This window comes from Hyperolius riggenbachi, chromosome 6, assembly GCF_040937935.1.
Source record: "Hyperolius riggenbachi isolate aHypRig1 chromosome 6, aHypRig1.pri, whole genome shotgun sequence".
Taxonomy (NCBI): Eukaryota; Metazoa; Chordata; class Amphibia; order Anura; family Hyperoliidae; genus Hyperolius; species Hyperolius riggenbachi.
In genome coordinates this window covers 153343944-153371169 of record NC_090651.1, presented here as the reverse complement: position 1 = coordinate 153371169, position 27226 = coordinate 153343944, and the positions used below count along the sequence as shown (strand labels likewise).

At 47.7% G+C, this 27226-nt stretch overlaps 1 protein-coding gene across 3 annotated transcripts in view; it reads left to right on the top strand.

Moving 5' to 3' along the window:
• Positions 1–27226, top strand: part of LOC137521185 (coagulation factor XIII B chain-like) — a 140774-nt gene that overhangs the window by 44906 nt on the left and 68642 nt on the right. For all 3 annotated transcript variants that reach the window (XM_068240114.1, XM_068240115.1, XM_068240113.1), the window contains exons 2-3: positions 6378–6560; positions 19436–19633. In XM_068240114.1, coding sequence (XP_068096215.1) covers positions 6378–6560; positions 19436–19633 — 381 coding nt within the window. The remainder of the gene's footprint in view (positions 1–6377; positions 6561–19435; positions 19634–27226) is intronic.

Sequence of the window (27226 nt, the reverse complement as noted above, 5' to 3'; positions counted from 1 at the left end):
TTAGACCACCAAAAGTCCACCAATGCAGCCCAAAGTGCGCAATTCAATAGTATATAGTCCAAATGCGAATATTTTGAACACAATGTAAAATACACTGGCACAAACCTGTATGGCAGGAAAGATTAGCACAAGGCCAGAAAGTTTATAAAGAATTGTACGCAGGCATCCAACCCAAGCGGATGCACATAAGGATCTGTAGGAATACAGGAATAAATAAATATATATGTATATACTAAGGGTAGGACAAAGGTACCCCAACACAGAGCGCCCCCAACACATTCTCTAAACTAAAAAGGCATAGGTCTGATTGGGCCAGCATAACAGCACAAGTCCCTCCACACAATGACAAAAGCCCTTAATGAAATAAGATATAAACCCTCAAGGTAAATTTATACAGTGCTATAACTGATATATATCTATCTCTTTCCATACAGTTGAATGAGCCCAAAGAGTGAAGTCCATACTTACCATTCCACGGCGTTATGGAGAAGAAGCGCTGCTAGGCTGGAAGTCCTAGCTGTAATGGTGCCTATCGCTGTTTAAATATACGCACTCGGCGTCCTCTCATGTTCTGCGCGCCTGCGCGGGCTAATAGCTAATCAGCGTCCTCCTATTTTTCTTGTGTGTCTCAGCGTATATCCGCCGGGACGCACCGTCACACACGTATGCACGCAGGCGCAGTCATGCGCCAATGGGGACCCAGCCACACGAATGGGCGGTCACAATGAACGCCATCCAGCCTTCCTCCATAACGCGGAAACGCCCATCCGCCTCTCATTCCCCAAAAACCTATTGTATAAAGGCGGAAACATAATACAGGTACACATAAGGCGGAAATGCCATAAGGATCTACTGAAGTAAGGGCGGAAGTGGGTATAGAACCTGCGTTAGAGGCGCAGGATACGAAAACAACACATTAATCTATCCATTATGGGCAGAAATGTCAAGAATCAATTAAAATAGGATGGAAAATAGGCCAAAACCTATGCTAATATTTAAGTTTTGCAAATTAGTCTAAAAGGGGTCCGGGGTACATGGTGCAGGAGTTCAAATGTCACCTTAAATATACTGAGGGGGCTATTGAAAGAGGATAAATAACACTTTAATGAAACACCTCTAAAACCCTTTAGTTCTATAACTCCACTACACCCCAATTTCAGCCCGCATTAGAAACATTGGTGGGCACTATATGCTGAGGTACCAAAGGAAAAATTTACCAAACATCCGGCCAACCAGTCTGTGCAAGTGTAGTCCCACACTAGTGATCCAAATCCCTAAAAAAAGAGAGAAACATGAGCAAAAATGAAAAAAATGAGAAAACATATATCTAAGTACACATATAGAGGCCGACAAAGAAATATTCATGGGAGTCTATGGATTAATTACTGATCACTTATTGAGGTCTGTAATCAATGTTTAAAGCGGAATATAACCCTGCATTTCAACTTTGCTCTAAAACATTATTTACAGTATATTATATGCAACCAGCATTTTTTTTTTTACTAGACCAGCATTGGAAGGGTTACACAGGGCTTTAAAGTCCCTTGAGATTTCTGTAGACGCATCCGAACCTGCAATTAGATACATTTTGTTTACATACATGTATCTAATTCTTGAATGTGACTCATCTCTCTCACTGAAAAGGAGCTTGGAGGACTGCCAAAGAGTGTGTAACTGTTTATCAATAAATACATCTAACTAAATACAATGTAACAATCTGACTTCTGCAGTTCTCTCCACGGAACTTGAAACGTCTGTGTTTAACCCTTCCAATGCTGGTCTAGTAAAAAAAAAATGCTGGTTGCATATAATATGCTGTAAATAATGTTTTAGAGCAAAGTTGAAATGCAGGGTTATATTCCGCTTTAAGCCAGTAGGATGCAATGTTTGTAAAAACTTGATCCACCAAGCTTCTTTGTGAAGCAAAATGGATTCCCTGTTACCCCCTCCCCTAAGGGGGGGAACTATATCTAGTATACAGAATCTCAGCTGATTTGCTGAGTGGCCCATCTCCACAAAGTGCTGGGCCACTGGAGAGTCAATTTGCGAGGGGTCCAAACCCCGTTTGATGGCTACATTGATTCTAGACTTATGCTCAATAATCCGTTCCTTAACTGCCCTCGTAGTTTCCCCGATATACATTTTGCCACATGGGCACTTGATGCCATACACTACAAAGTTAGTATCACATGTAGCATAGTGGGAAAGCTTAATAGGGAACCCCTTCATAGGATGATTGATGCTCCTCCCCTTTAAGACTAGCTGGCAACACGAACAATGTAAACAAGGAAAAGTTCCTTTCCGTTGGGGGGCTAACTGTCTTTGAGTACTGACTCTAGTGGATCCGATGTCTGCTTTAATTAAGTGGTCTCGAATAGAGCGAGCCTTCTTGTAGGCTACCATGGGAGTCTGTCTAAAAGCTGGGATATCAGTACCAATGGAGCGCAAAATAGGCCAATGTCTCTTGACCACTTTTGCAATTTCTGATGACATAGTGTTAAAGGACGTTGCCAGAATCATTCGATCATCCCTTCCATTGCCCCGGTTCTTATTAGTTTTAAGTAGATCCACTCGGTCTTGTTTCATGACATTCTTTTTAATGCGTTCAACCAATTTTTTCGGGTAATGGCGGTCGAGAAATCTCGCTGCCATTCCAGACATGCGTTTTTCAATTTGTTCGTCCTCACTCACAATACGTCGTACCCGCATAAGCTGTGATTTAGGTAAAGACTCTCGTAAGCTCCTCGGGTGGAAGCTTTTAAAGTCCAAAAGAGTATTGCGGTCCATTGGTTTGGAGAAGAGATCGAACGATAACATACGGCCCCTCCTACATACACTGACATCAAGAAATGCAATTTTTTGAGTATCCACATTGAACGTAAACTTAAGTGCACTGGAGGCTCCCTGTAGTTCATTATAGAAAAGATCAAAGGAGGACCTGGGTCCCGACCAAATTAGGAAGATGTCGTCAATATAACGACGCCATACACATGCATATTTACAGTAAAGATTATTCCTATACACCCAGTCCTCCTCGAATCTTTCTACAAACAAATTTGCGTATACCGGAGCTACATTAGAACCCATTGAGGAACCTCGCAATTGGAGATAAAACGTGTCCTGGAAAAGGAAATAATTCCTCTCCAGGACAAGTTCCAAGAGTGACATAAGGAATTCTATTTGTAACCCATCTACTGATAGATCACCCAGAAGAGATTGTCGAACTGCAGCTTTGCCCTCAAGATGTGGAATACAAGTATATAATGATTCAATATCTAACGTGATCAGGAGACAATTTTCATGAGGTAAAGTTAGTTCACTCATTTGTTTAATGAAGTCGGATGTGTCCCTAAGATAGGACCTCTGGCATAGCATATACTTTCTTAAAACTCTATCCAAAAAAATAGAAGTATGATTAAAGATTGAATCGCAACCCGCCACGATTGGTCTCCCCGGCGGTTGATCAAGCCTTTTATGAATCTTGGGTAAACAATATATAACCGGTATTACCGGGTTCTCATTATAAAGATAATCAAACAATTTCTGATCAATAATATTGTTATCCAAAGCTTCATCCAAAATTGTCTTAAGCTCAGACAGAAATTTCCCAGTAGGGTTCACATCCAACTTCCTGTAAACATTACTGTCTTCAAGTTGTCTCAGGATTTCCGAGATGTAATCGCTTTTATTCATAACCACCACTGCTCCTCCTTTATCTGCAGATAGATATATATCAGTTATAGCACTGTATAAATTTACCTTGAGGGTTTATATCTTATTTCATTAAGAGCTTTTGTCATTGTGTGGAGGGACTTGTGCTGTTATGCTGGCCCAATCAGACCTATGCCTTTTTAGTTTAGAGAATGTGTTGGGGGCGCTCTGTGTTGGGGTACCTTTGTCCTACCCTTAGTATATACATATATATTTATTTATTCCTGTATTCCTACAGATCCTTATGTGCATCCGCTTGGGTTGGATGCCTGCGTACAATTCTTTATAAACTTTCTGGCCTTGTGCTAATCTTTCCTGCCATACAGGTTTGTGCCAGTGTATTTTACATTGTGTTCAAAATATTCGCATTTGGACTATATACTATTGAATTGCGCACTTTGGGCTGCATTGGTGGACTTTTGGTGGTCTAAATGACTTTTATTTTTCTCATTGGAATGGTGCGTGCTTTTCAGGGATTCTTGGCTAGTGGCAGTGACGCATGGACTGATATTTACTAGCCCTGGACGCAGATCTGCCCTAGACTCTCTTCCAAAAAGTTACGGTTTCCTTTTCCTTACTTTATAGCATGAGCCTTTATATAATCACTGCAGTTTCTGGTGTCTACATCCTAATTCTCTTTCTGGTGTGTAGGTTTGGAATTCATTCTGTACCAGGTGCATTTCATACCAGTAATCACAATGGTGGAGCTTTTCTTCCTTCCCCTTTTTGCTCTGTCTTGAGCTTATTGTTTTCTGAGTTTTAATATTTGTTTTTATTGTTTGCTTTTTAGAAAACTTGTATTGCGGCCTGATGAAAGGCAAATTTACGATATAAGGAGCCCGAAACGAACATGTGTCGTTGCCTGTAAAATACAAAAATCTCCTTCAAAATTATACCAAGCCAGAATACAATACTTATTTATTAGCTTCAATCATTCATGCCCCATGGCATTTGATCTGATTATATGAAGACTAATGATGTGTGTGGAATTGAAAAAGTTTTTAAACATTTTTTGATATTTTGTATTAATAAAGTTTTTCTACAAGAGTTTGTCAAAACCGCACTGTACCTCCTCGTTTTTCTGAACCCAAGTCCTTTGCTATAAACTGTTTAAGCTATCTCAATCCCCCCTGCGCTCTGCTATGTCCCCATAAATCACAGCCGTGCTGTCGACACGCAGCGTGTCGCAGCGGGCTGTGTTTACCTATGTAGTGTCAGTCTCGCCGCTCCCCCCGCCTCCTGCATAGCTCCGGTCCCCGCCCGCGTCCCTTCCCTCCCCGCTGATTGGAGGGAAGGGACGCGGGCGGGGACCTGAGCTATGCAGGAGGTGGGGGGAGCGGCGAGACTGACACTACATAGGTAAACACAGCCTGTTGCGTGTCGACAGCGCAGCTGTGATTTATGAAAGCATAGCAGAGCGCAGGGAGAATTTAGGGGGATTGAGATAGCAACAGAGGCTGGGCAATATAAGCAGACCCAGCCTCTGTGTGCTGATTTCATTCTTAGAAACCACCTCGAGTTCTCTTTAAAGATGCAATAATTTAATGGAGAGATATTTCACAGATTTGTAATCTTCAATATATGATTTCAAAGTACACATTTCTGTCGGGGCAACGGATTGAAATGCTTGCATATTCAATAAATCTTGTTGAGAAAAACTGGGTTACGCGCATTTAAAACAACACATTCTCAATATCTAAAGCACATTTTCTCTTTTATGCGCAGTGTAACACAAGTGAATATGTAGCAGGTGCCTTTGCTGTTTGGGACAGGCACAGTGCAAAGCAATTTTGGAGACAGTACTATGATTCACCAACATCATTGTTGATTTTGTGTAGTTCAGGCTGAATGCAGACTATCTACAATATTTACAAAAAACAAAAATAGTGGTAAACACAAACAGAATAGTTTGGATTTTTTAACACTGTGGATTGATCAAAGTGGATCTTCTCCGGGACTCTTTGACCCGGAAAAGAATAAGTACAATGTATTTATTCTTAAAAGCTCTCGGGAAATTGCTATACAAAGCGCTTTTTCAAGTGCTTTGCAATTTTCCTATACCTGCCATTATAGCCAAATTGCCCTGAAAATGGTACAGGCAGCGCTTTGGTGAGCGGATCGGAATCGAAGCGCTCATATGTGAACACTCTCATAGGGAATCATTGCACAAGTGCTTTTAGGGCGATTTTCAAAAGCGATAAAAAAATCCTCATAGTGCCCTTAGTGTGAACAAGCCCTAAGGGCCCATTCACACTAGAGCGTTTTTCCGGCGATTTCGGCAAAACGCTCAAGCGCTAGCACTTTTTAAAGCTCTAGTGCAATAATACCCTTGGGCGATTTGCGTTAATCGCCGGCGATTGATGCAAATTGCCAAATGCAAATGTGTAGCCTGCACCATTTTCAGGCGATTTCCCAAATCGCTATTCAGTGCTATAGAAGCGCTAAACGCGATCGCTAAAAAATCGCCAAGTGTGAATGGCGATTTTTTTCGTGTTCAACGCAAAAAATCACCAGAGCAAAACGCTAGCAAAAGCGTTTTGCGATTTGCAAGTGTGAATGGGCCCTTAATGTAGGACCAGCTCAAGAACACCTACATTTTCATATAAGTAGCTCCAAAACTAAGGTATTATTGTAAACGTGAATCCTTTATTTATGCTTTCCCCCAGCAGGTGGACAGGACTGTGGTGCTCCACCAACAGTGCCAAATGGAGATATCACAGGAATGAAAAAACTGAGCTATATATCAGGTTCATCTGTACAGTATCAGTGTCCATATTACTATAAGCTTGAAGGGAAAGCAAACATTTCATGTCAAGATGGAGAATGGGAAAAAGAACCAATCTGTCGAGGTAATCACATGATCACAACTTTTATTCATATGTTTATTTCCATTGTTTTTATGCAATAATAGAAAAGCAAATGGCCTGTATTTACTTTTTTTCTAATTGTGTCAACCCAGGATCACTAAACCTCAGGCTTACAGAACAATACTCATGCTAGATATCTTAGAAGTGACTATGAATTAATACATGCACGCTCATGTCAAAATCTGCAAGGATAATTTACTAAGTCAAGTGAATGCACAAAGCCATTCCTCAGCTTAGTGCTGCTGTGATCACCTAAGCAGCAGGCAAGTGGTGGTGGTATGAAGAAATCATAAGCTACTGCATAGTTCTGTATACCAACAGCTATGTCATTTGCTGCTGCAGCCCCCTTAAAAATGAAAAGGCAAATGTTATACTTATTCATCATCACTAGCCATTGCACGGCTTAGATGGTGCCCCGTCAAATAAATTTGCAGCTTCTGGGCAGTTTAATGTGCTATGATCACATTTTTGACAGCACTACATGTGCAGTCGGCCCAGAGTGCGACTTTAAAATTAATTTTCTTAAAAAAAGTGTGGCACCCAAGTCTTATTAACCCATGGTCCCCATGCAGGCTGGCATCCCCCAGAATTTGGAGCACACAAGTTTATGGCTCTGCGCTTTGAGTAGTGTCAGCCCACTAGGCAGGGGCGTAGCACTAGGGGGTGCAGAGGTTGCAACCGCAGAGGGCCCCGTAGGGTCCTCCCTAAGCTTCAGTATTAGCTCTCTATTGGTCCTGTGCTCATAATAATCATTTCCATAGATACTTTGAATAGTGGTAATCATTAACAAACTATTTCCCATCCCCTTCTTGCACCTCTGACACTGTAGTTGCCATTGGCAGGTTTTGGTGCACTGTATCAATTGTTATGTATTGAGTACTTGGGGGGGCCCATTGTAAAACTTGCATTGGGGCCCACAGCTCCTTAGTTACGCCACTGCCGCTAGGTCCATAACATCAGGAAGTACTCTGCCAAAGTGGTGGCAAATCTTCACCCCCTCTGCCAAACTTCCTTGTCCTTAGGTTACAAATAAGAGGCTGATTCCCAACTCTGGTAACCCTGGGAAACAGGGATTATACTATGAAAAGGACTTATTTTGTAATCTAGAAGACCCCATTAATAAAGCAAACCTGAAGCGAAAATAAACCGGCCTTAGGTTACACAGCGCCCTGAGCAAAACCTGATTTTTGTGCCCCCCCCCCCCTTCATCCTCTGCACACACACACACACACACACACACACACACACACACACACACACACACACACACACACACACACACACACACACACAGGCACGTGCACAGGTGGGTGCTCTGGGTGCCCAGGCACCCCCCTTTTTAAAATCTTCAAAAAAAGCCCCTCTTGCCCGCAAAATAAGCCCCGCCCCCAACCACGATAAGCCCTGCCCACCCATGGGAAGCCCCGCCCCCGCCTGGGACACTTTCAAGTGAAGAGGCCCAGACAGAAATCCTAGTGTGGCATGCTGACCTCTCCCTCCACCTAGGACCCATACTGACCTCTGTCTCCCCCAGCACCCATAGTGACCTCTCCCTCCACCTAATACCCATATTGACCTTTCCCTCCCCAGTACCCATAGTGACCTCTCCCTCCCCCTAGTACCCAGTGACCACTCCCTCCCCCAGCACTCACAGTGACCTCTCCCTCCACCTAGGACCCAGTGAACTCTCCCTCCACCTAGGACCCATACTGACCGCTCCCTCCCCAGTACCCACAGTGACATCTCCCTTCACCTAGCAATCACAGTGACCTCTCCCTCCACCTAGGACCCATACTGATCTCTCCCTCCCCCCAGCACCCATAGTGATCTCTCCCACCTAGTACCCATATTGTCCTCTCCACCCCCAGTACCCATAGTGACCTCTCCCTCCATCTAGTACCCAGTGACCACTCCCTCCCCTAGCACTCACAGTGACCTTTCCCTTCACCTAGGACCCAGTGACCTCTCCCTGCACCTAGTACCCAGTGACCTCTCCCTCCACCTAGGACCCATATTGACCTCTCCCTCCCCAGTACCCATAGTGACCACTCCCTCCACCTAGTACCCAGTGACCTCTCCCTCCACCTAGGACCCATACTGACCTTTCCCTCCCCAGTACCCACAGTGACATCTCCCTTCACCTAGCAATCACAGTGACCTATCCCTCCACCTAGGACCCATACTGACCTCTCCCTCCCCAGTACCCACAGTGACATCTCCCTTCACCTTTCACCCACAGTGACCTCTCCCCTACCCAGCACCCACAGTGACCTTTCCCTCCATCTAGCACCCACAGTGACCTCTCCCTACCCAGCACCCATAGTGACCTCTCCCTCCACCTAGAACCCATAGTGACCTCTCCCTCCCCAGTGCCCATAGTGACCTCTCCCTCCATCTAGTACCCAGTGACCTCTCCCTCCACCTAGGACCCATACTGACCTCTTCCTCCCCAGTACCCACAGTAACATCTCCCTTCACCTAGCAATCACAGTGACCTTTCCCACCACCTAGGACCCATATTGACCTCTCCCTCCCCCAGTACCCACAGTGACATCTCCCTTCACCTTTCACCCACAGTGACCTCTCCCCTACCCAGCACCCACAGTGACCTTTCCCTCCATCTAGCACCCACAGTGACCTCTCCCCATACCTCCAAACTTTTTGAGATGAGAAACCGGGACACTTAAGCCACACCCCCTGACACACACCCAACCACACCCCCTGACACACCCCTAGTCAATATATATATATATGTGCCCCCCACAGTGTCCCCCTGTATGCAGAGATACGAGTGCAGCAGAGCGGGCAGTCTTACCATTCCTCGTCGAGTACGGGCATCTCGTCTTCTCCGCTTCCTGTGACGTCACAGGAAGTAGATAAAAGCAGGAGATGCCCAGTACGCGAGGAAGATGGTAAGACTGCCGCTCTGCTACGCTCGTATCTCTGCATACAGGGGGACACTGTGGGGGGCACATTTGGAGGGAGGGAGGGACACTATTATCCCAGACCGCATCCCACACACCAAAGCCGCCGGCTGGCGCCTCGATCCTTTTTTACCTCCGCTGCCTGCTGGCCTGCCGGGACACAAGGGGGGGTATCCCGGGACAGCGGGACCCCTCCCCCAACCCGTGACAGTCCCGGTGAAAACGGGATGGTTGGGGTGCCTGTCTCCCTACCCAGCACCCACAGTGACCTTTCCCTCCATCTAGCACCCACAGTGACCTCTCCCTACCCAGCACCCACAGTGACCTTTCCCTCCATCTAGTACCTAGTACCCAGTGACCTCTCCCTCCCCAGCACCCACAGTGACTTCTTCCTCCACCTAGCACACACAGTGACCTCTCCCTCCTCCAGCACCCACAGTGACCTCTCCCTCCACCTAGCACCCACAGTGACCTCTCCCTTCCCAGCACCCACAGTGACCTCTCCCTCCACCTAGCACCCACAGTGACCTCTCCCTCCCCCAGCACCCACAGTGACCTCTCCCTCCCCAGCTCTAGCAGTGATCCTGCCTACCCCAGCACCCACACTAACCTATCCCTCCCCCAGCACCCACAATGATTTTTCCCTCCCCCAGTGGCTACCCTCCTGTCCCCTGCAGCACCCACAGGGACGTCCAATCCCAAAAGCAGCACCCACAGTGACCTCTCACATTGCCAGCTCCCACAGTGGCCTCTCCCAACACCCTGCATCCACTCCTTCCTCCAGTAACCACACTGACTTCTCCCAGCACCCACAGTGACCTCCCCTTCCTCCAGCACCCATACTGATCTCTTCCTTCCACAGCACCCACAGTAGCCTACCCTTCCCCCATCACCCACACTGACCTCTACCTCCCTTAGCAGCAACTATGCCATTCATAGCAGCACCCAAAGTGACCTCCCACCCCCTGCACCCACAATGACCTCTACCTCCCAAGACCTACAGTGATCTCCCCCAATGGACCCACAGTGACCTCCCTTTCCTCCAGCACCCATACTGACCTCTACCTTCCACAGCACCCACAGTTACTTCTCCCCCCAGCAACCACACTGACCTCTACCTCCCCTAGCAGCAACTATGCCATTCATAGCAGTACCCACAGTGATCTCCCACACCTCGCACCCACAACAATCCCACCAATATTCAGCTCCCACATACATTACACTCAACCAGTAACCCCCACTATAGCAAGCACCCAGTACTTGCACCGAGCACCTTGCACCCAATACTCACATCCGGCCTCAATATGGCACTTAGTACTTGCATCAAACAGCCACATGACACCCAATACCTGCGACCCTTCACCCTATAGCTGGCACCCAGTACTCACACCCACATGGCACTCACTACTCACACCTGCACACAGCCTCCACATGGCACCCACTATCTGCACCCACATAACTAGTACTAGCACCCAAAGTACCTGCACTCAGAACCCACATGACACAATGCCCAACCATAGCTAGCACCCAGGCATGGCACCAAGTATTTGCACCTATGTGATACCCAGTACCTGCACCCAACACCCACATGTTTCATTTGTAGTTCCAGTTGCACTAAGCCTCCACTTGGTGCCCAGCGCCCACACCAAGCACTCACATATGACATCCAATACTTGCACCCAGAACTCACAAGGGACTGAGTACCTGCAATCAACACCTACATGATGGTTGATACACACCCATACAGCCAGAATTCACATGACACCCTGTGCCAGCACCCAGAACCCACATGGCACCCAGCATCTGCCTTTAGCACCCACATGACAACAAATACCCCACTAGCCAGCACCCATATGTCACCATGTACTCACTCCCAGTACCCACTTGGCACTCAGTATTTGCACCTAAGACCCACATACCCCCATAATCAACACACACATGGCACAGTACTCAAACGTCACCAAGTTCTAAAGCCATTATATGCACCTATCCATGGCCAGCACCCAAATAGCACCCAGTACCCATCCTTGGTCCGAACCCATATGAGACGCAGTACTCTCCCATGTCACACATCCAGACCACACATGGCACTCCCTACTCACTCATGTCCAACACTCACATGGCTTCCTGTACCAATTAGCACTCGCATGGCACCCACTATTGTTTATCACCTTCTGCTACTCATTCAGCACTCAATACTGCATAGCACCCACTGCAAATATACACCCAATACAAACCAAACCTTGGTACCCAAAGCAGCTTGATACAGACTTTACTGCTAACTTGCTAACACTTAGTGCCGGTTAGTGAATCAAGCCCCAAGTATCTGCACCCAGGCCTAAAATTGCACCCAGTACTCACACCTGCACACAGCTTCCACATGGCCCCCGCTATCTGCACCAAGCACCTACTTAACCCGTACCCGCACCCAAAGTACCTGCATTCAAAACCAATGTGATGCCCAAAGCCCACCCATAGCCTGCACCCAGTACAGGCGTGGTGCCAAGTATTCACACCCATGTCACATCCAGTACCTGCACCCAGCATCCACATGACATCCAGTACATGCACCCAGATCTTACATGGCACTAAGTATTTGCAATCAACACCCGCATGAAACTTGATACCCAACCATAGCCAGAACCCACATGACACTCAGTACTTACACCCACAACCCACATGGCACCCAGCATCTGCATTCAGCAGCATGACAATCAATACCCCCTAGCCAAAAACGAGGTGGGGGGCATGCGGGGGAAGGCATTGCCAGGCCCCTTTTTTAAATTTGAGCACCCCCCACTTACGGACCCTCTGCACGGCCCTGCACACACACACACATATCTCCTGAGATATCTCCTAGGACAGTAGTTCCCAACCTTTTTGACGTCGTGACACATCACGCCAAATGCTCAGATCTCTGTGACACTGACACATCACATATTTATAATAGAAAAAATACTATTAATAGCCACGAATGGATGGAAAGAGTGCATTATCCTGAATATACTTAAATGGATACTGTAGGGGGGTCAGGGGAAAATGAGTTGAACTTACCCGGGGCTTCTAACGGTCCCCGCAGACATCCTGTGTTGGCGCAGCCACTCACCAATGCTCCGGCCCCGCCTCCTGCGTTGCCGTCTCCTCGATCCCGCTGATGTCACCAAGAGCGCACAGCGCAGGCCCAGTATGGTCTGTGTCTGCGCAGTACACTCCTGGTGACATCAGCGGGAGTGAGGACATGGCAACGCAGGCGCAGTGGTTTTCTGACTTTAAAGTCAGAAATTCCAGAAGTGAACTGGAGGCGGGGCCGGAGCATCGGTGAGTGGCTGCGCCAACACAAGATGTCTGCGGGGGACCATTAAAAGCCCCGGGTAAGTTCAACTCATTTTCCCCCAACCCCCCTACAGTATCCCTTTAAAAATGAAGGCTAGAACCTTTCTGGAATATTAATAAAAACAATCAGTGGGACAGTTAGCGCCCCCCCCCCCCCATTTAGAATGATAGCACAGCAATGACAATTTGCACCACGCGTTATAGCCGCAGTGCGCGTCCCCCCAAAAAAACGCTCTCAGACTCAGTATAGGTGCCCCCAGTATAGGATCTCATGTGTAGGTGCCCTCAATATAGGTTGCCAAGCATAGGTGCCCCCAGTATAGGAAGTCAGTTGAAGGTCTCCATCGCCCCCATAGGTAGCCAGGTATTGGTGCCTGCAGTATAGGTAGCCATGTGTTGGTGCCCTCAGTAAAGGTAGCCAGCTATAGGCGCCCCCTTGGAAGCCGGCGCCCTGAGCGACCGCTCTGGTCGCACAGGTCAAAGGCCGGCTATGCCGAACTCTCCATTCCAACTTGGGTTGGCTACAGTGTTGTTTTCTGAAGCAATTAAACATCAAAGAAACAGTTCGAGACATATATTGATATGATTTTACTGCAGGTAAGTCATTATCTCTGCTCTGTTTTATAGTTTAAAATATGGAGTGTCTTTTCAAATTGCAAATATGACAGAATCATGCAATGTTATAAAAAAAAAGCTATATGTCTGAAAATAAAAATATGAGGCTCTTTTCTTTGCTACTACTGTTCTACTAATTATCCCTACTACACATACAATTTATTATATCATAAATGTTTTGGTTTTTTTGGGGGTTTTTTTTGCTCCAGTGTCACTGAATCCTCATATATCTTCTCCTCCCAGTTAAATAGGTAAAATAAGTCATGTATGCCCCCTTACCTATTTTCCATAAACAGTTATAAAGTAAATACATACATATCACAAAAACATACTTTGGAATTACATATACACACTATATTAAAATTATTATTTAATGAAAATCAATAAAAAAAACCCTTTCCTTCTGTTGTTCATCTGCACTCTTTTGATACTTCTTTTTCAGCAATATATTTCTTTCTTCTCATCCGTATACAGTTAATCCCCCCATTATCTGGCACCAACGTGGCTGATGCCAGATGGTAGATTTATGCATCCTGAAAGTAGAGATGGCTCGAACCTCCGATTTTAGGTTTGCGAACCTCGACCGCGAACTACCGCAAAAGTTCGGGTTCGCGCGAACTTTACGAACTGCAATAGACTTCAATGGGCAGGTGAACTTTCAAAACTACAAACACTAATTATGGCCACAAAAGTGATGGAAAAGATGTTTCAAGGGGCCTAACACCTGTAGGGGGGCATGGCGGAGTGGGATACATGCCCAAAGTCCCGGGGAAAATTACGGATTTGACGCACAGCATGGTTTTAAGGGCAGAAATCACATTGCATGCTAAATTGGAGGCATAAAGTGCTTTAACCACTTCACCACTGAGGGGTTTTACCCCCTGAGCACCAGAGCAATTTTCACCTTTCAGCGCTCCTTCCATTTATTCGTCTATAACTTTATCATTACTTATCGCAATGAAATGAACTATATCTTGTTTTTTCCGCCACCAATTAGGCTTTCTTTAGGTGGGACATTATGCCAAGAATTATTTTTTTCTAAATGTGTTTTAATGGGAAAATAGGAAAAATGTGGGGAAAAAAATAATTATTTTTCAGTTTTCGGCCATTATAGTTTTTAAATAATGCATGCTACTGTAATTAAAACCCATGAAACGTATTTGCCCTTTTGTCCCGGTTATAAAACCATTTAAATTATGTCCCTATCACAATGTTTGGCGCCAATATTTTATTTGGAAATAAAGGTGCATTTTTTTCATTTTTGCGTCTATCCCTAATTACAAGCCCATAGTTTATAAAGTAACAGTGTTATACCCTCTTGACATAAATATTTAAAAAGTTCAGTCCCTAAGGTAACTATTTATGTATTTTTTTTAATTGTAAATTTTTTAATTTTTTTTTAATTACAAAAAAAAAAAATTGGGGAGTGTGGGAGGTAATGAGTTAATTTTATGTGTAAAAGTCATTTATTTGTATGTGAAAAATGTGTAGGGTGTAGTTTACTATTTGGCCACAAGATGGCCACAGTAACTTTTTGTTTTAATGCGACCTCCAAGCTTCCTTCCGGAAGCTTGGAGGAAGTATAATGAGGCTGGACACGTGAGTTTTTTCTCACAATGATCGCGCTGCCCATAGGAGAGCAGCGGATCATTGCGGGGCTTAGATCAACGAACGGGAATGGATTTTCCCGTTCATTGATCTCCGGGCGAGCGGGCGTCGGCGTGTTTACTAGCGGCGGGCGGCGTGTTTACGAGCGGGAGCGCAGGCAGCGTCGGGAACGCGGAAAGTACGTGTTTCTCCGTCCCTGGTTGTTAAAGGATGGAAAAAGGGGCGGAGAAATACGTACGCGCGGGGGTAAAGTGGTTAAAACCTCTTGTGTGTGTATACATCAATCATGTAGTGTAATTAGTGTACTGCTTCACACTGACACACCAAACTCACTGTGTAACGCACCGCATACAGCTGTTTGTGTAGTGATGGCCGTGCTAGACTGGCGAGAGTGCAGGCGATGGCGGTTTTCAAGCCCATATGGTCGCCAGGCTGAGGTAGCTCAATGACAGAACAACAGTGACTGTCCAGCTGATCGAATTTGGTCTGTCCACAATGAAACAACGACCTTATTATCTTGGGTCAGGTGTGCCCCCCAACACACTCATATAGCCGGCGGTCATTGCTTCATTGTGATACACAAGCCCCTTCACCGCGGCAAGGTAACGATCACGAAGGGGAATTGACACATGCACAGGCCTTTTGTTTTGTTGTTGCAGCTGCAGTGCAGCCAGAAAAATTAGGCAGGCATGTACACACACCAGAAAAAAATATTATTTTCTTATCGGCCACTGCTAGCATCATAAAACTGCGTGCTGTCACACAGGTGCAGTGAACAGGTATGCACGGACTGGTATTACAAATGTGCAGCTGTCACACACACACAGGTACAGTGAACAGGTATGCAGTGACTGGTATATAAAACTGCATGCTGTCACACAGGTGCAGTGAACAGGTGTGCACGGACTGGTATTACAAATGTGCAGCTGTCACAAACACAAGTGCAGTGAAAAGGTAGGCACTGAATGTGCTGGGCCTGGTACAGTATTGCAATTAGCAAGGGACAACTGTGACAGACAGGGCTGTATATGCAAGTGTCAGTGGGCCATTTAAAAAAAAAAACACATCACAAGAACATTAGCTCTCAAAAGAGCTGTTTGGGGTGCTTTTCATCAACAAATATCAGCAAGGAACAAGCTAACAGACCTCCTAACTATCGCTTTCCCTATCTCTCCAATGTCTCTCCCTTCTCTCACTAATACTGCAGCACACAGAGTGAGAACATGGCCAACACTGGTGTTAGGGGGGCTCCAGGAGCAGCTTGATTGGCTGCCATGTGTCTGCTGACTGTGATGTAGAGGGTCAAAGTTCAGCCCAATGATGTAGTATAGGGGGTGGGTCGAACTCGCATAAAGTTCGCGAACCACCGATGTTCGAGCGAATATGTTCACATGTGAACAGTTCGGGCCATCTCTACCTGCAAGACCAGGATTTTTTTTTTCTGGTAGCTTGAGAATTCTGGTTAACTGTGTTCTGGATAACGGGGGTTTTACTGTTCCTCTTTATTCTTCCGTTCATATTCTGTAAACTTAATTCTTCATATGATGCATGGTGGGTGTTGGGCAGGGGCATTGCTAGGATCCTAAAGAGGCCCATACACCTAACGATTTTCCCGCCGATATACAGCCGTTTCGATCACAGTGATCGAAATGGCTGTGAAATCGCTGCGCACACCGCTGACAGAATGATCGATTTCCATCCGAAATCGATCGTTCCCGTCAATTCCTGTTGACCCATCCGTGCGGAAGATTTTTCTCGGTTGCCGGCGGGTCGGGAGTGCGTCGTTAGCGGCGTTCGAATGCCCGACGACTGACGCAATGCAGCAGTAATACATTACCTGCTCCAGCCGGCGCGAGTCCCCGCTGTCACTGCTGTCTACTCCGCTCTTGTCTTGTCTGGTCTCCAGCATGCTTCACTTCTTCCTGCCCGGCAGGAAGTTTAAACAGTAGAGGGCCCTCTACTGTTTAAACTTCCTGCCGGGCAGGAAGAAGTGAAGCATGCCGGAGACCAGACCAGAGCGGAGAAGACAGCAGTGACAGCGGGGACTCGCACCGGCGGAGCAGGTAATGTATGCGGGGGGGGGGGGGGGAGCGGCGGCAGCACCACCACCACCACAGACTGTGAATGGTTTCAGGCTGAAATCGGTTCACAATCTGTTTGCAGTAAAGATGGCCATACGATCCCTCTCTGATCAGATTCGATCAGAGAGGGATCTATCTGTTGGTCGAATCTGATGGCAAATCGACCAATGTATGGCCACCTTAAGAGATCCGGGGCACTCGGGTGGCCACGCACCAGAATGTGAGCCAAATTTACATGAACTTAACCGGGGTCTAAGTAGGCTTGCCCAGCAAAATGTTGGATGAAGCCCCCTTTCTATTAATACAAAAAAAAATGCAGCAAATCACATAAATAGGCAGAGTTAACTGGCTTCTGTGCTGGCTGGTCTGGCTTGCTGCTGCTGCCAGGAATGCCGCCTTAGCATTCCCTGACCTTCTAATGGACCCTCTCCAATCATGCTCCCATGGGCCTCCCATTGAGGCACCACAATTTCCAGCACGCCCCCACAGAAGAACCCCAGCTCCCTGCATGCTCCCATAAAGGCATCAAAGCGCACAGCATGGCACCACAGCACCCAGTATGTCCACAAAGAGGCACCACAGCACCCAGTATACCCTGAATGATGCACCATAACTCCCAGCATGCCTGCCCTTGAGGCACAAGAGCTTACTTTGCCTGTGGGACATCCGGGGCACCCCAGAATAGATCCGGGGCACATGCTACTGATCTTTAAGGCTAGCAACGCCCCTGGTATTGCGCTGCTGTAGCAAAGTTCACTAGTTGCCGACCGCGTCATGCCGATGGGCGTCAGTCCCAGGACCGCCTAACGCTGATGGGGCTTCATTTTGCAGGAGATCGCGCGCAGGCTGCGCACGCATCTCCTGCTTGGTAGGAGTGGAGCGATCGCCGCTCGAAGACTGTTAGACGGTGAAACCGCCATCTAATTAGCATGTACAGTGCTGTGATCTAAAGCAGCTCTGTACTGGGGACAGCCATGTGACATGGCTGTCCCCTCCAGGGGATCAGAGGTGATTGGCTGTCATAGGCTGAAGCCTATGACAGCTGATCACAGGGATTGGCTGGCAGGGGGAGGGAGGGAGGGGAGAGTACATTAATTTAATTTAAAAAAAAAGGACACATTTTTATTATAAAATAAAGACATAAATATTTACCCAAAACAAACAAACATCTGGGGAGGGGGGGGCGATTAGACCCCACTAACAGAGAGCTCTGTTGGTGGGGAGAAAAGGGGGGGGGGATCTCTTGTGTGCTGTGTTACAAAAATGGCCTGGTCTTTAGGGGGGGGTAAAGCCTGTGTAAAGGAAACATTCTCCTTCTGGTCCCTTGCCGTCGTTCAGCTCTGTTTCATTCGCCAGGTGTCCCTTGGCACACAACCACCAACTACAATGCAAATACCACCACTGCCGAAAATCTGTGCGCATACACACCACAACCACCACCACTGCTCCCGAAAGCCTGCACATGCAAACACTAAAGCCTTCACATGCACACTACAACTGTTACAAAGCCACTGCTGCCCAGTAGGCCGCAGTGTACACGCGCTAGTGTGTCCTGTGATGTTTGTGTTGTGGGTGGCAGATTAGTGTGGGCAGGGCCGGCCCTAGACTTTTTGCCGCCTGAGGCAAATTTTGAAAAAATGATTGCTGGTCCGACCCCCCTCCCCGCCGCTAGGCCCAATACCCCCGTCCTGCCCGCTACCCCTTCAGCTCAGTGGCCGGCTCCCCGCACCCACCGACGGGCGGATGCCGCCCTTAGAAATGTGCCGCCTGAGGCAAAAGTTTCACCCCGCCTCATGAGCGGGCCGGCCCTGAGTGTGGGTGGCTTAGTGTGGGAAGCTCAGTTCAGTGTGGGAGGCAGCAGTCGTGGTGATGTTTGCATTGTAAGTGGCAGCTTAGTGCAGTTTTTATGTGCTACCATACATATCTACAACCTGTTGTGGGCGACGTTGTTGGCGGTGGCTTAGTTGTGCATTCCATTCATGCATATTTACAAACTGTTGTGGGCGGTGTTGCGGTGGTGGCTTAATGTTGGATGTATGGTGGTTGTGTGCCTCCATATATATTTACAACCTTCGATAAGTACAGTATATAGGATTGCTTATTTTTGACAGTATTACTCTACATAATATTAATTAGTGAATGTTCTTCACTACAAAACAGCATATTTAAAATATAGAATTAAGTAAAACAAAAAATTGAGTTATGTATTACATTTTATTATATGTTGTTATGGTAACACTTTACCTATTTACTTCAATCTGTACATATTTAAAATATTTTTATTTTTACTTTGCAGTGCCCTGCACAGTAACAGATGCTGCCATGATACAAAACAACATTAGACTAAAATATAAGGATGACAGAAAACTATATTCTGAACATCTTGATATCATATCGTTCGATTGTATACAAGACTATGAGATATCTGACACAAGCCTGTTGAGAACTCAGTGCTCGGATGGCAAACTAAATTACCCAAAATGCACTAAAAAAGGTAAGTGCTAGAAATGTCATGAAATGATGCTTGAACCCCAAACTTGTCACCCCCCCCCCCCCCCAAAAAAAACACAAACACACTAAAGAATATGAACCATGTGGCGCATAAGGTGGATGCTTAATACAGGGAGTCCCCTGTGATACACACAGTCTGCTGAACCTGTCGCATTTCATTGCACACCCCCTTCCTGCACTCGCCCAGCTTAGAGTGTAAATACAGAGTATAGCGCAGCAGGAGCTGTGCTCTTACCTCTCAGCTGGAGTCCACTGCCAGGCTTTCGTCTGTCTGCTCTGCATAATGCCCAGCATCTCCTACTGCATGTAGCATCATTACACGTGACATGAGGAGAGTGAGGTGCCAGCACTAGAGAGACCAGGAGACAGAGAGGATGGTCACACAGTCAGCACTGGACTCCAGTTCGCAGGTGAGAGCACAGCTTCTGCTGCTCTATACTCTGCATTTATACACTGGGCTGGGAAAGTGCAGAATGGGGACGGGGACAAATAGGGGAACAAGGAAACATAAGGAGGCACAGGGGACAGAGGGAGCCACAAAGGGGGGCAGCAGGAGCCTAGGCACAGTTGGACAGAGATGCACAGGGTAGCAGAGGTAGAACAAGGGGACAGAAGGAGGCATGGGGTACAGGGGATGCAGAGAGGGCCAGAATGAGTCACAAAGGGGGACAAAAGGAGGTACAATGGGGGACAGAAGAATGCACAAAGGGGACAGATGGAGGTACAGGAGGGCAGCAGGAGGCACAGGAGGACAAAAGGTGGCTGAGAGGAACAGAAGGAGGAAAAAAAGGGGCACAAAATGAGGCACAGAGCTCCCTCTGGAGACAGAGGTGGCATAGGGGGACTTAAAGAGACACATGAAGAAATAAGGAGGTGCAAAGGGGCATAGAAGGAAGCAGAGGCGGACTGACAGAGGAACAGGGGGAAAAGGTAGCACAAGGGGACAGAAGGAGGCACAGGAGGGCCAAAGGAGGCACAAAAGGATACAGAAGGAGGCAGAGGTGGCATAGGGGGGCTGAAGGAGGCACATGAAGACAGAGGGAGGCACAAAGGGGGACAGAAGGAGTCACAGGGGGACAGAGGGATGCACGGGGGAAGGGGACTACAGAAGCAGTTGATAAAACACCTATGGGGCGGGGCTTAATCTGGGGGTGGGGCTTCATTTGGTCGTGAGGCTTAATCTAGGGCATGGCAACCCACAGGACCAATGGCTCTCCAGACAATGGCCTGTAATGCCTATGCCTAAAAACGGCCCTGCTTGAACTGCCCTTTGTCCTAAGACCAAATAGTACTCCTGCTAGGTATCCTTCAACACACAGCCTCTATATATTTGTTGCATACTACCCCTCCTCCTGTCCCCCCCCCCCCCATTCTCTTTAGATTGTAAGCTCGCAAGGGCAGGGCTCTCTCCCCCTTTTGTGTCTTGGAAACCTTTATACATTTTATTCATCATGTTACTTTTATCACTGTCATTACCAATTCTATATTTTGTATTTTGTATCATTCTTTGTATTTTGTCACTAATTATGCATCTTGTATATTGGTGTACACCATTGTCTGTATTATGTACCCCATGTTTGTTTCTTACTTTGTACAGCGCCACGGAATATGTTGGCGCTTTATAAATCAATAATAATAACTGTGTCCATTCATAATTCTTTGAGAGTGCTGTGGAGTATCTGTAGGATCATAAAGCATATACTCTCCTTATTTACTCTCTATTTACTCTCTAGTCTAGCCTCTGCTCTAGCCCTTACTCTAGCCCTCAGTGGATTACACAGTAATACTGTAGATGCTGCAATAAAACAAAACAGCACAAGAGATAAAGGCTAAAGACAGAAAAAAAATATACACTGAGTCATGTGGCTGCATAGAACATTATGGCAGGGGCTTGAAACAATGCAATTTATTGACTGATGCTGGGCATACACGGTTCGTTTTATATTATCATTCAAGCCGCTGATGGCTCGATTGATAATATTCAACCTGTCCGAATGAAGCGCAGATAAGGAAGTGCCCGCGGGGACGAGCGGGAATCAATCCGAGCGCACGCGCGGATGAACAGTGACGCGCCAGCATCGAGCCACTGGCTCGATACTGGCGCATAAACGCACCGTGTATTCCCAGCATACGGCTCGGGTTGCCACTAGAGTGGATGCAAAATGCCATGGTAAACGCATCCATTCTGTTCCGTCCTTTCTATTTGTTCCCTCTATTCTGCCAACCGCAGAATAAATTGCAAATACTCACGTGCCCCCCAGTTCTGCCACAGCTGACTGCTCCACTCAGTCCCAAAGCCAATAAACAGATCTGAGGCCCGCAGGAGCATGGGACTCCCCATAGGATTACAATAGACCAATTCTACCAAGTAGCAGGGAGAATTTTTATTGGTCAACCATGAACCAATGAGAATTCCCCCTAGTTACTAAGGATTCCCATTGGACTTTTGCAATTCAGTGCGGATCCCTATTCTTCTATCTGGCACCGATCTGTTTACCGGGTTCGAGCAGAGGAGTCTGCATGAGAGGAACCGAGAGACGTGAGTATTTGTGTAGGTGCAGAAAATATACTGAGCAGTTACGTTTTCTGAACAAGTGGCAAATAGAGTTGGGCCGAACGGTTCGCCTGCGAACGGTTCCATGCGAACTTCAGTGGTTCGCGTCCCGCAGGCGAACCTTTGCGGAAGTTCCGTTCGCCCCATAATGCACATGGAGGGTCAACTTTGACCCTCTACATCACAGTCAGCAGGCCCAGTGTAGCCAATTAGGCTACACTAGCCCCTGGAGCCCCACTCCCCCTTATATAAGGCAGGCAGCGGCGGCCATTACGGTCACTCGTGTGCTGCCTGCGTTAGTGAGAGTAGGGCGAGCTGCTGCAGACTGTCTCTCAGGGAGAGATTAGTTAGGCTTAACTTGTTCCTGTCTGGCTGCATACCTGTTCTGTGAACCCACCACTGCATACCTGTGCTGTGAACCCACCACTGCATACCTGTGCTGTGAACCCACCACTGCATACCTGTGCTGTGAACCCACCACTGCATACCTGTTCTGTGAACCCACCACTGCATACCTGTGCTGTGAACCCACCACTGCATACCTGTTCAGTGAACCCACCACTGCATACCTGTGCTGTGAACCCACCACTGCATACCTGTTCAGTGAACCTGCCACTGCATACCTGTTCTGTGAACCCACCACTGCATACCTGTTCAGTGAACCCACCACTGCATACCTGTTCAGTGAACCTGCCACTGCATACCTGTTCTGTGAACCCACCACTGCATACCTGTTCAGTGAACCCACCACTGCATACCTGTGCTGTGAACCCACCACTGCATACCTGTGCTGTGAACCCACCACTGCATACCTGTTCTGTGAACCCACCACTAAATACCTGTGCTGTGAACCCACCACTGCATACCTGTTCAGTGAACCCACCACTGCATACCTGTGCTGTGAACCCACCACTGCATACCTGTTCAGTGAACCTGCCACTGCATACCTGTTCTGTGAACCCACCACTGCATACCTGTTCAGTGAACCTGCCACTGCATACCTGTTCTGTGAACCCGCCACTGCATACCTGTTCTGTTCAGTGAACCCGCCACTGCATACCTGTTCTGTTCAGTGGACCCGCCACTGTATACCTGTTTAGTGACCCCGCCACTGCATACCTGTTCTGTTCAGTGAACCTGCCACTGCATACCTGTTCTGTTCAGTGGACCTGCCACTGTATACCTGTTTAGTGACCCCGCCACTGCATACCTGTACTGTTCAGTGAACCTGCCACTGCATACCTGTTCTGTGAACCCACCACTGCATACCTGTTCAGTGACCCATCACTGCATACCTGTGCTGTGAACCCACCACTGCATACCTGTGCTGTGAATCCACCACTGCATACCTGTTCTGTTCAGTGGACCCGCCACTGTATACCTGTTTAGTGAACCCGCCACTGCATACCTGTTGTGTTCAGTGAACCTGCCACTGCATACCTGTTCTGTGAACCCGCCACTGCATACCTGTTGTGTTCAGTGAACCTGCCACTGCATACCTGTTCTGTGAACCCGCCACTGCATACCTGTTGTGTTCAGTGAACCCACCACTGCATACCTGTTCTGTTCAGTGGACCCGCCACTGTATACCTGTTTAGTGAACCCGCCACTGCATACCTGTTGTGTTCAGTGAACCTGCCACTGCATACCTGTTCTGTGAACCCGCCACTGCATACCTGTTGTGTTCAGTGAACCCGCCACTGCATACCTGTTCTGTTCAGTGGACCCGCCACTGTATACCTGTTTAGTGAACCCGCCACTGCATACCTGTTGTGTTCAGTGAACCTGCCACTGCATACCTGTTCTGTGAACCTGCCACTGCATACCTGTTCTGTGAACCCGCCACTGCATACCTGTTGTGTTCAGTGAACCCGCCACTGCATACCTGTTCTGTTCAGTGGACCCGCCACTGTATACCTGTTTAGTGAACCCGCCACTGCATACCTGTTGTGTTCAGTGAACCTGCCACTGCATACCTGTTCTGTGAACCCGCCACTGCATACCTGTTGTGTTCAGTGAACCCGCCACTGCATACCTGTTCTGTTCAGTGGACCCGCCACTGTATACCTGTTTAGTGAACCCGCCACTGCATACCTGTTGTGTTCAGTGAACCTGCCACTGCATACCTGTTCTGTGAACCCGCCACTGTATACCTGTTCTGTTCAGTGAACCCACCGCATCAGTGCGCATACCTGTGCAGTTAAGTGAACCCACCTACCTACGTGAGTGCACGCAGTGTGATATACCACTCCGTGCATACCTGATATGGACAAAACAGGTAGAGGAAGAGGTAGTGCCAGAGCCAGAGGAAGGCCACCCGGCAGGTCTGCGCGAGGTCGTGTAAATGTAATTTCGTGTGGACCTGGCCCACAGTACAGTGCTCGGAAGAAGGCACGTCCCATCACGTCCCAAGATTGTCAGGACGTGGTTGAGTATTTAGCGACACAGAACACCTCATCTTGCTCAGCCACCAGCGCTACTACTAGCACCACTTCCGCTGCATTTGACACTTCGCAAGAATTATTTAGTGGTGAAATCACTGATGCACAGCCATTGTTGTTACAGCCAGATGAATTTTCACCAGCTCATATGTCTGCGTTACGCGGCAACACTATGGATGTAACGTGTAAGGAGGATGAAGGACCTACTGATGGTGCATGTTTGGATTTTTCTGAGTCAAGCGAAGCTGGGCAGGATGACTACGATGATGACGATGATAGGGATCCTCTGTATGTTCCCAATAGAGGAGATGAAGAGGGGGACAGTTCAGAGGGGGGGTCAGAGAGTAGTAGGAGGAGAGAAGTTGCTGAAAGAAGCTGGGGCAGCTCTTCGTCAGAAACAGCTGGTGGCAGAGTCCGGCACCATGTATCGCCACCTATGTACAGCCAGCCAACTTGCCCTTCAGCATCAGCTGCTGAGGTCCCCATAGTGCCCACATCCCAGGGTGGCTCAGCGGTGTGGAAATTTTTTAATGTGTGTGCCTCAGATCGGACCAAAGCCATCTGTTCGCTCTGCCAACAAAAATTGAGCCGTGGAAAGGCCAACACTCACGTAGGGACAAGTGCCTTACGAAGGCACCTGGAGAAAAGGCACAAACAGCAATGGGATGGCCACCTGAGCAAAAGCAGCAGCAGCACACAAAAGCAAAGCCACCCTCCTTCTCCTCTTCCTCCTCCATCAGGTGCATTATCTGCTTCTGCCGCTTTCTCCCTTCCACCTTCACAGGCACCCTCCTCCACTCCGCCTCTGCCCTTGAGCGGTTCCTGCTCCTCTGCCCACAGCAGCAGTCAGGTGTCCGTGAAGGAAATGTTTGAGCGGAAGAAGCCAATTTCGGCCAGTCACCCCCTTGCCCGGCGTCTGACAGCTGGCGTGGCGGAACTGTTAGCTCGGCAGCTGTTACCATACCGGCTGGTGGACTCTGAGGCCTTCCGTAAATTTGTGGCCATCGAAACACCGCAGTGGAAGATGCCAGGCCGCACTTATTTTTCGAGAAAGGCCATACCCCAACTGCACCGTGAAGTTGAGAGGCAAGTGGTGTCATCTCTTGCGAAGAGCGTTGGGTCAAGGGTACACCTGACCACGGATGCCTGGTCTGCCAAGCACGGGCAGGGCCGCTACATTACGTACACAGCCCATTGGGTGAACCTGGTGGTGAACGATGGCAAGCAGGGCGCAGCGGACCAAATTGTGACACCTCCACGGCTTGCAGGCAGGCCTCCTGCCACCTCCTCTCCTCCTGCTACATGCTCTTCGCTGTCCTCCTCCTCCTTGGCTGAGTGGCAGTTCTCCTCTCCAGCTACACAGCCCCAGCTCCGCAGGGCCTATGCTGCATGCCAGGTAAGACGGTGTCACGCCATCTTAGACATGTCTTGTCTCAAAGCGGAGAGTCACACTGGAGCAGCTCTCCTGGCTGCTCTTAAGAAACAGGTGGATGAGTGGCTGACCCCGCACCACCTGGAGATAGGCAACGTGGTGTGCGACAACGGCAGCAATCTGCTTGCCGCTTTGCATATGGGGAAGCTGACACACATACTCTGCATGGCACATGTCATGAATCTAGTGGTTCAAAGATTTGTGGCAAAGTACCCTGGCTTAGCGAATGTCCTAAAGCAGGCCAGGAAGTTCTGTGGGCATTTGAGGCGGTCTTACACAGCCATGGCACGCTTTGCGGAAATTCAGCGCAAAAACAACATGCCACTTGAATGGGAGCGTTTAACGCCAAGCCCCGAACGCTGGCGGTAAACGCTCCGCAAGCGTCCGTCTGAACCAGCCCTAACTGCAGGGCCGGCGCTACCATTAAGGCAAAGTAGGCAGCTGCCCCAGGGCCCCAGAGCTTGTAGGGGCCCCCAGGGGCTACAAGAGGGAAAAAAAAATTTCAAATCGGCCTTATAGTTTTTGAGAAAATCGATTTTAAAGTTTCAAAGGAAAAAAAATACACATTTAAAAACCTGCCGACTTTAATGGTTAATAGCAAATCCACCTTAAATGCTAGAAACCCTAAATTTGCAGGATATGTTAAGGAGATCATTAGGAATAAGAGGAAAAACAATTTTTCAAAAAGACCTTATAGTTTTTGAGAAAATCGATTTTAAAGTTTCGAAGGAAAAAAGTATACTTTTAAATGCGGTAAATGTCACTTTTAGTAGTAAACCTAACGGTAGTGTAATTTTACATGCATCAAACGAAAGCGCAATAAATTTCCTGACGGAGTTTCCAGGGGGTCTATACGCAGCCGCAGCGCTTTGGACAGGGATCGCTATACAGCCGCAATATGGCTGTATGAAGATCCCTGGCATTTTTTTCCTATTTTCCCAATTTTTTTTATGTTTAGAGTGTGGGAATTTTTTAAAAAAAAAATTATGTGGGGTCCTCCCTCCTGAAACTTTTTAACCCCTTGTCCCCCATGCAGGCTGGGATAGCCAGAATGTGGAGCTCCGACCGATTGGGACTTCACACCCTGTTATACCAGCTGCAAAAAAGGTCCCCTAATGCCGATTTTTGTTCCGGGGTATATGTTGGGGG